This window comes from Erythrolamprus reginae, chromosome 2, assembly GCF_031021105.1.
Source record: "Erythrolamprus reginae isolate rEryReg1 chromosome 2, rEryReg1.hap1, whole genome shotgun sequence".
Lineage (NCBI taxonomy): Eukaryota > Metazoa > Chordata > Lepidosauria > Squamata > Dipsadidae > Erythrolamprus > Erythrolamprus reginae.
Genome location: NC_091951.1, coordinates 204,342,284 through 204,355,407, shown reverse-complemented (window position 1 = coordinate 204,355,407; position 13,124 = coordinate 204,342,284). Strand labels below are relative to the sequence as shown.

General features: G+C 42.4%; 1 protein-coding gene across 1 annotated transcript; it reads right to left on the bottom strand.

Annotated features, from left to right (window-relative positions):
• Positions 1–621: 621 nt before the first annotated feature.
• LOC139158788 (caveolin-2-like) lies at positions 622–6,783 on the bottom strand. The gene is made up of 3 exons (XM_070736124.1): positions 6,634–6,783; positions 5,818–6,005; positions 622–844 (listed from the first exon to the last, which is right to left on the bottom strand). The coding sequence occupies exons 1-3, from the start codon at positions 6,781–6,783 to the stop codon at positions 694–696; spliced, it is 489 nt and encodes a 162-aa protein (XP_070592225.1). The 3' UTR covers positions 622–693.
• Between the last annotated feature and the right edge of the window lie 6,341 nt (positions 6,784–13,124).

Here is a 13,124-nt window from a genome sequence, read left to right as displayed (position 1 = left end):
AATCACTTTCTCTAGCTTCACAAAATATTGTTTGCCTTACCTGTTGGCTTTTGACTTTTGGGGGTGAGAGAAAAGGGGCATACTTCGGAGAAAGCTATGGCCTGAAAACGCTCACTATATTTACTTTCTCATAATGCCTGTTTGAGTCCGGAAGGAACAAAGGCAATGTTAAGAGAAGGGTGCTTTGCTTTGCCCATTTACCATTAGACTTTTTTTGAATTAGAAGAATTGGGTGGGGGCTTGCTGTTGACAAATAAGGCAGTTGCTAAGGGAGAGCTTCCCAGGTATACAAAGAGTTTTTATGCCATAAGAACCACATAGCCTTCTTCTGCCTTACAAAAGGACATGCATGGGGGCTTGGGGAAAGGACTCACCCATGTTAGTTTCCAAATGGAAAGAGTAAAGAAAGCATCGTTTTAAAGCCCTGTTTGCCAATCTGGGCAAAAGAGAGAGGTTTGGAGAAGAAAAGGAGGAAAGAAGCATTTGGGAATCTACTCTACCATTCATTCACCAAAGGGCTCCCTTTCCATTCTTTGTGCCTGTCATTCACCACCACCACCACTCCAGTCCCATATTTCAAGGCTTTGGTTAAAAAAGTCCCTTGGTCAGTTCTTCTGGAAATTGAGTGTATTCAGTGGGTTGTATAATGAGAAGTCAGTGCAATATGGATCTCGATGGAAGAATATCCCCGTATCACTTTTGAGTTACTGTAAGGTAGATGGCACTGCAGCAGCGTCCCAGGCTCGTGAAAAGAGGGGCTATCAAAACATCCAGGATGCTAGCCCAGAGGATACGAACTGGAGGCATGGCCATGGTACACAGCTGGATGCAAGGCATCACACACCTGTTGTGGGAAGAAGGAGGAGGGAGAAAAAAGGTTGGCCGTCTAGATAAACCTTCCTCATTCTTCCTTAATTTACACTTCAGCAAGACAAGCAGTTGTTTGACTGAATCTATATCCTGCGTTTCTGCAATGCATAAGATAGCTAACAACCATCATTCTAAACAAAATGAAAAGTAAGAGGCAACACAAAAATAAGACATATGCTCAGACATACGAAAATTCTATTGAAACACCATTAAAGGTATTTGAGCAATTCAGGCAAGTAATGAATGAAATCGTACAATTAATATGGAGCTAGTTAGATCTAGTGCAGGCGTGTCAAACTCACGGTCCATGGTTCAGATGCATCATACACTGGCCATGCCCACCTCCACTTTAGTGACAGAGAGAAAAGGTTTTGATACATCATGTGTGTCAAGGTTCCAGATACCATCCAAACTAAATCAGAGTCCAAGTCAAAGTATTCCTCAAAGCTCCAATTTATTGCCAGAGCCATTCTGGCGCCTACACAGGGAAACCCGAATCTGAGTTTCCCACCCAGAGGAAAGTTCATTACCATTGTCCCCTACCCACAAACTTGTTACATTGCCCACTCAGATTGTGCCAGTGTGGCAAGTCTTCCTTCCGCTTCCACCCAGGTGGGTGGGCATAGGATGGCCTTGAACCACTCGAAAGAATGCTTTGTGGCTGCATTTGCTCCCTTTTGAAAATCACTCCTCTCAAGTTCTTATAAACATCAGGCTTTCTATAGATAGTGTGGCAAGCTGTTAATTTGTCCCCAACTTCTGCACCGGCTTGACAATGTGTCAATGTGTCATCGCAGGTTTGACACTCATGATCTAGTGGTTAAGGCATAGTCTAGAAACTGAGACACTGAGTTCTAGACATGAAAGCCAGCTGGGTTACTTTGAGGCCAGTCCCTCTCTCTCAACCCAACCCACAAGGATATTGTAGAGCAAATAGGAGGAGGAAAGAGTATTATATATTCACCACTTCAGTTATTTAAAGGCAGGATTTAAAAAACAATCTAAAAAAATGGATAACAAGGAAGGAGGTGGCCCTGACACCCTTTGGCTGGAATTTTCAAGCTCGAGAGAAGGTCATCTTGTTTTCCTAACAAACTCTACTTAAATTAACCAAATAGATCAATGAAGCCTACCATTTAAATTGTTTTGGACATTATTTTCCATTATATAACATTTTAGAACTAGCATTTAGTACTAGTGCTAAATGTATTTCGTATTTCGCACAATGATAACATTTTTATTTTGGATTGTATCTTTTTGATTTTCATATTTTTTCCAATTCTAAGAAATTCTTATATGATCATAAAGAAGGTTTGTTTATAATTTTCCTTCTAAAATTCCTGTTTTCTGGATACAATGAAGTTTTCTATCCAGAACAAATATATATATTTTCTTCCATGTAATTACTCAATTTATATTACTAAATTCTTCATTTGTTTCAGGATTATGATTCTTTTTGTGACAAACTATGGTGACAACTTTGGGGTTGTTGTTTCCCCTGAATACTCTGAATGTTTGCATTATTCTTATTTGCACCATAAGAAGTTTACATTGTAAAGCATTGTGGGAAAATGCAAAGCAGACATTGAAATTAGCCCTGTCCCTGACTCATTACTTCTTTTGTAATACCCTAATTCTTCAGAATGCTTAATTACACACTAGCTACTCCTTGTCTGCCCTCCAGTGACAAAGTCCTCTACTTAAGGGAAATGGGGACAAACATTTCAAGTTTGCATTCTCAATTCAGTCCAAGACAATGTTATACATAACGTGTGCCAGCATGGTGTAGTAAGGTTCCTGGAGTAGGAGTAGGAAGACCCATGTGGTTTCAACCTTAGACTGGGAGAGTAAATAACACCCATCAACCAATGGGCACAGGGCCAACATAGTAAATTATGATCCCTAACCTTCAGTGAAGAGATCTTTGTCTTCATATGTATTCCTATGAGCTGAAACTAATAATTCTCCCTCTCCCTATCCTGTCCCTCTCTCCCCTCCCTCCCTTCTTAGAATGGGGAAAAGAATAGGGCTGTCCTTGCTGAATTAGTAAGAGACAAAAAGAACTGAAATGTAAGCAAAAGCGGGGTTTTTTAGGGGTAGTGATATCTTGGGCCTCCTTATTTTCTTCAGCATCCTGAATGGACCAACCCCTTTCTTTCTCACCACTGTATCTACAAACTCTAGTGATCTATCTTTAAATGAACCAAGGTTTGTTGAATTTAACCAGATGCCTAGTTTCATACAATACACTCAGCCATAAACCAGCCAACTGATTTTTTGCCTACTATGTGGTGCAACCTTAACCCTTGCTGCTGTTCTCTCATAGTCCCTATTTGCATACATCCCAGGGGTCTGCCTATGTCCCACTCCTTAAATGCTTGGCGTCAACAGGAGAATAGGCAGGGACAGCAAGAAGAGGGAAAAAGAAACCTCAGAAATTATCTAAAGGCCTCCTCAACTAGGAGTGGCCATCGACATCAGCCCATATTTGTGATGTAATGTGGCATTTTCAAATAAAAGGTACATTTCATTTAGCCAGTGTTTTTCAATCTTGGCAACTTGAAGATATGTGGACTTCAACTCCCAGAACTCCCCAGCCATCTGTGTTGTCTGTGGAATTCTGGGACTTGAAGTTCATACATCTTCAATTTGCAAAGGTTAAGAAACACTGCATTTAGCAATTATTTATTTATTCAGACATAGGTTAGGGCAACCTTCTTGTGATGCTCGGCGGCATTTCTTTCGGGAACAGAGCAGCCTCGAACTCAAGCAATCCATGCCAGTCTCAGTCTCCGCTTGTTGGATTACAGGCTCGCGCTACAATGGTGATTAAAAAGTAACTTGGTAGCCAATCTTCTCATTTATTACTTTTGTAAAGTAAAGTTGAAGTAAGATTCTAAGCACAATTATGGTTTCATTTAGTAACAACTTCCCTTAATAACCAAACTGTGGCTTCAACTGTGGTATTCAATTGCTAAATGAATACCTGTATTTTATAATTTCCCTGCCAGGTTTTACCCCATCTCTCCAAGTCTGTACAGCAAGGGTTCCCAAACTTGGCAACATTAAGGCTTGTGGACTTCAACTTCCAAAATTCTTCAGCCAGCATAGCTCTATGAATTCTCCAGCTAACTGGCTGGATAATTCATAGAGCTATGATGGCTAGGGAATCCTGGGAGTTGAAGTCCACAAGACTTAAACTTGCCAAGTCTGAAGACCTCTGCTGTATAGTATCAGCCCTGACATATTCCTTCTTCAATGTTCTTCTCCTGTTTAACAGAGGACACTGCAGTTAGTAGTTGGGTTCTGCTGCTGCTTTTCATGGGATTTATGGCTACCAAAGAGAGTCATGGGAAAACTACTTTAATGTTTGCTTATGAATGAAAAGGTTTGGAGCTCCATACACAATGTAGAAACTTGAAACTTCTAGCAGCAAAGCTCTATGCAAAGCTCTCTAAGTGCAAATTTCATAAGACCTCGCTAGACTACCTGGGCTACCAAGTGTCAAGTGAGGAAATCCATATACTGGGGAGATTTCTATGGCCAGTTTGAGTCCTACAAAGCTTCAGTTTGCTCCCCCAATAACTGAAATTATTTTCTTAAGAAAAAGAAATCAACAGGTGTACTTTTCACTTGGCTGCAAAACCCTCCCATGCTGTAGGTTCATTCTACAGGAGGACATGTTGCCATAGAAGATGCCTTTTCTCTCTTACCAAGATCTAGAATGCAGAAATCCAGAGCTCTGGTAGCTCTATTATGTTAGCTCTGCTGGTACGAGGTCTGATGTGTGGGGAGGATATGGTCAGAGAAGTATTATAGTGCAGGAAAAAATAAAAATCACATTCAGGTGTGCCATGGGGCAGAAGCTGATCTCTAGGAGATGCTGATGGAGAGTCCCAGGGAATCACACTCAAGGGGGCTGAGAATCTATATGTGGTGTTGGTTGGTCACCTTTTTTCAGTCATGTAGACAAGCCTTCCATAATCTTTTGATTGTCTGGATTAGGGAAAGATGATGAAGATGAAGTTCAAAACTTTCCTCTTTGTGATTGAGATGTGACATTTATTAAACACCCAATATCCTCTAAGGCAGTGTTTCCCAACCTTGACAACTTCAACTCCCAGAATTTGCTGGCTGGGGAATTCTGAGAGTTGAAGTCCAAATATCTTCAAGTTGCCAAGGTTGGGAAACACTGCTCTAAGGTAGCATGTGATAGAAAGAAGATTGGTAGTAGTCAGGAACTGATCTTTCAAGGGCCCTTTTTGGCATTGGTCACAGAGTGCAGATGTGGCTGGCTATTGATGGCTTGCAGTGTGGTATAAACAGCAAGTGAGGTTACTTTATGGTTTAGCGCATTATATTTAATGTTGTACACTGCCCTGAGTAGCCCCGAGAAGGGCGGCATAGAAATCTAACAAACAAACAAACAAATAAAATGAACCTAGACAAAATAAAAACTCTCCAAAAAAAGTCCTCTTCATTATATCAACATATGGAGATTAGTTTTTGTTTTTTAAATTGGTCTATAAGTAGATTCCTATTAACTTCTTCAGGGATTTATTTTTTGCTACCCCTTTGAGTTCCCGGCATTGGATTCCTAGAAGTCTCCTTTGAATAAGAGATCTAGATCTGTCCCTGCTTATGTTTTTTAAAGATCAGCCAAAATCAGCTACAGTAGTTCTGCTGTTTGCCTGTCGATATGCAAACCAAGGTGATTAATTTAGTAAGCCATTGTCAAGGTAATCATGGATCAGAAGGTTATACAGAGATAATTACCCATAGGGATGCAAGTAACCTGAGAACTACCCATTGCCATTGCCTGTTGCAATAGTTGATAGTTCTCCTAGTGATGATTAAGAGGTTGCTTTGTTTTTAAACGAATCAGGAGCACAAGTTGGCTGGGAGTTTAAGTGGTGTTGGGAGAGAAAGCCAAAAGAAGATGCTCACCAGATATGGAGGCAGCCCAGGCAGGCAAAGAGAAAGCCTGAGCATAAAGAGACGGGCACAGCACAGAGCAGAGAGATAATACGGTAGCACCAGAGGCGGGAGCTCTCAAAGGTGATGTCACTCCAGGTCCAAATCCGATCAAAGGTACGGAATGAGGAAGGTTCTGCGAGGATGTCGGAGAATTCCAGCTACCAGGAAGAACAGGAATCTGGTTACTAAGGCTTCCTCACTGGACAGATTAAATTAGATTAGGCAGAGCAAAGAACCTGGTTATCTCATGTGTAGAATTGTCAAGCTCTGTTCTGCAGGAGATAACCCATGAAGCAAAAATACACAGACATTAAGGAATTTTAATGCAAGAATAAGCAGTGAATTTAGGCAATATTAAAGAATTTATCATGGTGGATTTCTTTGACTCTGAGCATTAGCAGCTTGGACTGAACTGCTAATTATGAGGTAAATTATTAATACATTCCATTCCTTTCTCTGTTCATTATGTCTAATATTTCTCCTCCTTTCTGAGGTTTCCCCATTAATGCAGGACCAAGTTGTTGTTGGTTTTTTTGTGTGTGTATTTGTGTGTGTGTGTATGAAGAGAGAAATGAACTTTGAGACATATAAATCAATCAGAAAAGACAGAACATTTGGGGTTGAAGTAGAGAAACATAAGTATAAATAAAGCTGCATTTCAAAAGTGGGAGGAAACTAAGTTTTAAAGAGGACCTAGCTCACTTGCTGGGTGGCATGGCTTTTTACAGAGGTGTTCTTACCTCTTGGACAGCCCAAACATGGTTATTCCTTGGTTCCCCTTCTTACCTTTAGATGTTGGTTGATCCCATGTGGATCTCGGGGATCAGTTTTGGGCGGTATGTCGACAGTGGATTGCAGGAGCATAGTTCCTGGTTCTTGCAAGTGGGGATCTTCTGGATCTAATTTATACTCCACTAAATATTTATCATTAATCATCTTGAGAGTAGCTCAAGACTTCTCAGACTATCAGATCCAGGGATGCTGACAAGTATCTCCTAATAAATGAATCTGTGACACTCTCTCTTTTTGCAACACTAGGTCTTATTCTGAAATTGTCCTCCCTATCTGTCTATGGTGCCTCCTCACACTGTCTTTATCGCTATACAGGAATCTGACTCCAGTTCTATTCTCAGCTTCAGCCAACATAGATTGGAAGGAAAGGACAGTCGAGGAGGGTGGATCTTGGCAATTGCACACCCCCATCTGGTATTTTCAACTATGGGGCAAGCCACATGTATAGGGACAAGGGTTATAAATATGCCACTGTCCCAGTGATCCTTTGCTGGGAGACGGAAATGGGAGGAGGAGGAAGGCCAGCTAAATATACATGAAGCCAGGCTATTCTTACAACTGGGATTAGGATGGGGTTCCATGGACTAGGGCAGAAGAATTCCAAGGCAGAATAATTATGCTGATGCAGCCAAGTGGGTTTCATCAATGTGGAGTGCCATCTAATGGCCACTGAACTACTCATAGGTTTACAGAGTAATGCAGAAGTGAAAAAAGATGTTTTTGTGCAGAAACTGCTCAAATCCACATAGTAATAATTAAGAATACAGTAGTTTGCACGTTATCTGGATTCATGTACTGTGCAAAGCCTTAGTTTATTATATAAACTGCAATTGGCCAAGTTTACAGAATGTGCTCAACCATACATTATGGCTTAAAGGTAGAATACTTAGGCTCGTACAATATGCTAAGCCAGAGCGCCCCAAACTCTCTGGCTTTGTGGCCTAGCCAGGGGGTGGGGAAGAGGGGATGGTTTTATGTAAGCAGTGGGCAAGCACACACATGCGTGCAGCTCCATTTGCATGAGCAGTCAGCATGCACGCTCACCATTCACACAAATAGAATAGAATAGAATAGAATAGAATTTTATTGGCCAAGTGTGATTGGACACACAAGGAATTTGTCACACAAGGATGATAGGAATGATGAGAAAATGGAGCACATGTGCCCGTATTTGTCCACTGCTTACGCAAGTGGGGTTGCACATGTGCACTCACCCACCACTTTCACTGCCTGGTTCTGAATGGCTCAAAAGCTGATAGAGGGCCGCAGCCCTGGGGTTGGGGACCACTGTACTAAGCTACATACAAATACAGTGGTACCTCTAGTTATGAACTTAATTCGTTCCGTGACCAGGTTCTTAAGTAGAAAAGTTTGTAAGAAGAAGCAATTTTTCCCATAGGAATCAATGTAAAAGCAAATAATGCATGCGATTGGGGAAGCCACAGGGAGGGTGGAGACCCTGTTTTCTCCCAGGAGATTCCTAGATAGGCCCCAGGGAGGCTTCTGCCTGCCTTTTCCAGTTACAGTTTTGGAGGCTCGGGTTTGTAAGTAAGTGGAAAATGGTTCTTGAAAAAAGCCAAAAAATTTTTGAACACACCTTATCTAGAAAAGTTCATAAGTAGAGGCATTCTTAGGTAGAGGTACCACTGTATACTATTGTGATATATAAACTATGTTGTCATATTCAAGGGAGTTGTGGACAGTTATGGCTCTTTATTCTATATACATCAGTGGTAGGTTCTAAAACCTGTTGCTACCGGTTTGTCCATGTGCAGAAACATCCAGAGTGAGTGGGCAGAGCCTCCCGCCACCGCTACTGGTTGGAAGAACCTGGCTGAACTGGGAGTATACATGTGTTAGAAGGAAAATCTATCTGGTCCAGTTCCAAGGGAGAAAGACACTGGAAATAAAATGGAGGCTGGAGGTTGATTGGAAAGAAAGATCCATTTATTGATGAATAGAACCACCAGAGATTGTGGTTCTGGGTAGCTGACAAATGGAGTTGAGAGTGGGTGGATTTTTCTACCTTCTGGATTCTTATGGGGTCATGTAGGGGTCATGGCTGGCTCTATAGGCAAAAGGGGAAATACACATCCTAGGGTGTTTGAGCTAATTTTGTCAACCTTTTGTTTGTTGCTTATCTGAGTTTCTGCCTTGACCCAGTCTCTCTGAATGGATTACCAAATCTGCATTTCTAAAAGCTGGCCTCCTACTTTATGCTTGGGGCTGGTTTCTGCCTCTCTAAGGGAGAAATGAATTTTTCATTTCTCCTTTAGGGGGAAATATTGTATCCTGTCTTTTTAATATCCCCCCCAAAATATTTCATTCTTCTAGGGGGTGTGGCTTCCCACATATGCAATCTATGTATATGTTGCAATAAATGTAAATGTATATATATATATGATTCCACACATCACCCAATTAACTATTTTTCACTCCTCTTATAAATGGGGATTCAGGAAGAGAAATATTTAGACAATAACACTATAAACATGAAGTGAGACAATAGGTATTCAGAGTTATTCATAAAAGCAAGCATTGATACATCTAAATCTTCAGTTTTTAAAATTGATCCGTTGTATTTATAACATTTTGACATTCTCAATATCAGCTTTCCAAAGCCATTGATCGGTTATGAATCTCTTATCTCTCTGCGTATATTTGTCTACACACAAATGTACTTGCTACGCTCTTTCATTAATAAACTTTTAAACAGAAACAATTCATCCATGATTTTCTATGCGTTTGGAAATTAATAAAGCACCATTTTATATTGAATAAAACATTTATTTCTTGTAATCTATGTGCTGATCCTGTACTTGTTCTTATAATGAAGGCCAGTCATCCGTTTAAACTGGTTGCTGTTATAAAGGCAAAATAATGGGAGACCTCCGTGTAAGCTTAAACTCCTAAATAATGTTTTAAATAAATAAGGATAATAAATACACTCATTTACCTGCGGGAATGTATAAAAGATCCCCAGCCCCATTTGTAGTATGTAGAAATGTTATTTAAGAAATTGCACACAATGCAGACTTGAGTTGTTACTAACTAAGCAAACTTATGGGCTGCTTTTTCTTGGAGGAAGGAGTAATATTAAGAGAAGATAAAGATATGATAATATTTTTTCCATGCGACTTAAACTATTCTGTGGATCTATTTCCCTCTAGCAATGTTATGAAATCAAGTAAACTAAATCATGCTTTGTTCTGGTCTTACATGCCTATTTGCTTTGGCAATTTGATTGTGATTTGATTCAAAGCATCAGATTGACTCAGATGCTTCCAGATTGGTTCATACAATTGCATGTACCATGTAACTTTTCTGAATGGAAGTGACTTTTTAAATTAAGATTGATTTGGTGGATTTAATTTGAAGCTTTGAATTTGCTTGACTTTGTAAATTTGAATTTGCTCAATTGCTGGTACGTCCATTGAATTAATTTCTGAAGAGGAGCTTCAGAAGAGAAGAAATGTTATAGGGCAGTGACTTCAGGCTGCTACTCACACGTCTGTTCTGAGACTAGGCTGAAGTTGCCATAAACTGAAAATGGAGCGAGCATATGGATTTAATTTATTCCCCCTGCATACACAATATACATGAAATTATGCCCTGAAGCCTGCATGAGAGGAATTGGATATTTAATGGATTCTGCAGAATCCCTCAACTTTAAGAAATGGCTACAGGAGAACATTTTAAAACAATCTATTTGGGTTTAAAGGGATCTATAAACTATTCCAAAGGGATCTAAAGGTGGAAAAAGACATAGAGTTCTCCATAATTCCAAACCCTTCTATAGAGAATCTATTTTGAAAGACCTAGCACCATCATTCAGGCACCCTCTGAGCATTAGGTTCATCCTTCTCTGCAGGAAACCATGTGATTTTTTACTGGACCCGTGAAATTTTTCTGGCATGTTTTCCCCAAAAGGCAGCTGCCCTGCCTGGCCCTCAGGAGCCTCCACTGCCTACAAAAGTTTCTGATGGACAATTCTTCCCTTGTTCTCTCTCTCAATGAGAGAATGTTTAAGTATGAGAAATGCCCCATTTGCTGCTGTTAGTGGTTGGTTGCTATCTGTTCAAACAGGTTCGTGCGAGACGGTGGAGGAAATTTGGCTCCGTTCGCTGAACCCGTAGCAATGGACGACTTGCCACACCCACGAACCAGTTTCTCAGTCAGCGCTGCTTGAAATAATAATAATAATAATAATAATAATAATAATAATAATAATAACAACAACAATTATTATTATTATTATTATTAATATTTATTAGATTTGTATGCCGCCCCTCTCCACAGACTCCGGGCGGCTGGCAACGAACCCTCTGTGCATGTAGAGGGTCAATACCTGGATGCATTGTGCGTGCTAAGTGTAGTGCTTTGCGTGTGCATAAAGCGTGCACTTCTGACGCAACACATGTACTCTACTTACGAACTTTTCTAGATAAGAACTGGGTGTTCAAGATTTTTTTGCCTCTTCTCACAAACCATTTTCCACCTGAGCTTCCAAAACTGTAACCTGAAAAGGCAGGGAGAAGCCTCTATGGGGCCTCTCTAGGAATCTCCTGGGAGGAAACAGGGTTGGAAAAGGCAGGGAGAAGCCTCTGTGGGGCCTCTCTAGGAATATCCCAGGAAGAAACAGGGCTGGAAAAGGCAGGGAGAAGCCTCTATGGGGCCTCTCTAGGAATCTCCTGGGAGGAAACAGGGTTGGAAAAGGCAGGGAGAAGCCTCTGTGGGGCCTCTCTGGTTTCCCCAATCGCACACATTATTTGCTTTTACATTGGGTGCTTTTACATTTCTACTTAATGTTCTGTCTGGGTCCCCCCAGACGCCAACACCAACCAAAAAGAGTATCCAGACACACTGGTAAAAAGCAAAGGCAGTTTATATACTGGAAAGCAAACACAGGTAACAAAAACTGTTCTTACAGACAGGAACACGATGAAGCTTCACAGAGGTTTCACGAAGGACAGGCAATAAAACAGGATTCTTGCTGGCAAAAACAACACTGGAGATAATAAAACCCACGCCTCCCCCAAGTCTTTCAGCCTTCTAGGCCACAAGCCAAGATCAGAGACGCCAAGAATCGAAGCAAGGCCACAGGACTCCCAGTTGATAACTCTCCACAAGACTGTAAGGGCGGGCCTGCCTTTTCAACCCTGCTGAGGAGAACCACACCCAAACCCAGCTGTTGCCAATTCAGGGATGGAAATATCTTTCTAATTGGCCCCTTCTTTGAGCTGCTTGTCGCTGCCTCATGTCTATTATAGCCTGTGCGTCTTCATCCAATGAATCCAGGCTACTAGCTGGGGAGAGCCCCCCCCCCCCGGGGGTCTCAGGCTGCTCTCCCTCCTCCTCTTCCTGACGTTCCTCTCCCCCGTCTGCCTGGTCCTCCCCCTCCTGTTCACTGTCCTCCACCTCTGGGCATGGATCCGGCAGAGCTCCAGCCGGTCCCTGAGGAGCCTCAGGCTGAATCACAACACCTAAGAACTTAAGAATTAAGTTCATAAGTACAGTGATCCCCCGAGTTTCGCGATCCCGATCATTGCGAATCGCTATATCGCGATTTTTCCACCCGATGACGTCACGCCCTTCCTTTCTCATCTTTCTTTCTCTCTCTCTTTCTCTATCTTGCTTCTTCCTCTCTCACACTCTCTTCCTCCCTCTCTCATCTCTTTCTTTCCTTCTCTCTCTTTCTCTATCTCTCCTTCTCTTGCTCTCGAGCGGCAAGCGAGCAGCCGGGCGGGCGAACAGAACGGGCAAGCGGCAAGTGAGCAGCCGGGCGGGCGGGCGAACGGGCAAGCGGCAAGCAGCAAGCGAGCGGCCGGGTGAGCGGGTGACGGGAAACGGCAAGCGGCAAGCGATCTTGGGGTTTCCCCTTTGCCTGGGCGGCGGGAAGACCCAGGGAAGGTTCCTTCGGCCACCCAACAGCTGATCTGCTCCGCAGCGCGGCAGCAGCGAGGAGCCGAAGATGGGGTTTCCCCGTTGCCTGGGCAACGGGGAAACCCCATCTTCGGCTCCTTGCTGCTGCCGCGCTGCGGAGCAGATCAGCTGTTGGGCGGCCGAAGGGTCTTCCCCGCCGTCCACACGCAAACTCCACCATCTGCGCATGTGCGGCCATGGAAAAAGGGGCGCGCATGCGCAGATGGTGTTTTTACTTCCGTGACGCTACATCGCGAGTTATCGATTATCGCAAGGGGTCTTGGAACGGAACCCTCGCGATAATCGGGGGATCACTGTAGAGGTACCACTGTACTTCCAAACTGGTAGGGAAGGTAAGAGAAACCCAACCCTGGCTACTGTGTTGTGATTGTAAAGAGAAACAGCTGCAAAAGCCTTGCATTTATGACTGCATTGGCTCTACCCCATTGTTTCCAAGTACCTCCATGATCTAATTACAAAGGAGAACTTCAAAAACCCAGCTCTTTATTTAACGCCAGTGATGGGCGCCTACGGGTATGGTCAGATACACAGAACCAGTAGAA

Coding starts and splice junctions, on each gene's coding strand:
- LOC139158788 (XM_070736124.1), bottom strand. CDS start 6,783: ATGATTAATGATAAATATTTAGTGGAGTATAAATTAGATCCAGAAGAT. Junction 6,006..6,633: donor GGATCAACCAACATCTAAAG/GTAAGAAGGGGA, acceptor TCTTCCTGGTAG/CTGGAATTCTCCGACATCCT. Junction 845..5,817: donor CTGGGCTGCCTCCATATCTG/GTGAGCATCTTC, acceptor TTCCCACAACAG/GTGTGTGATGCCTTGCATCC.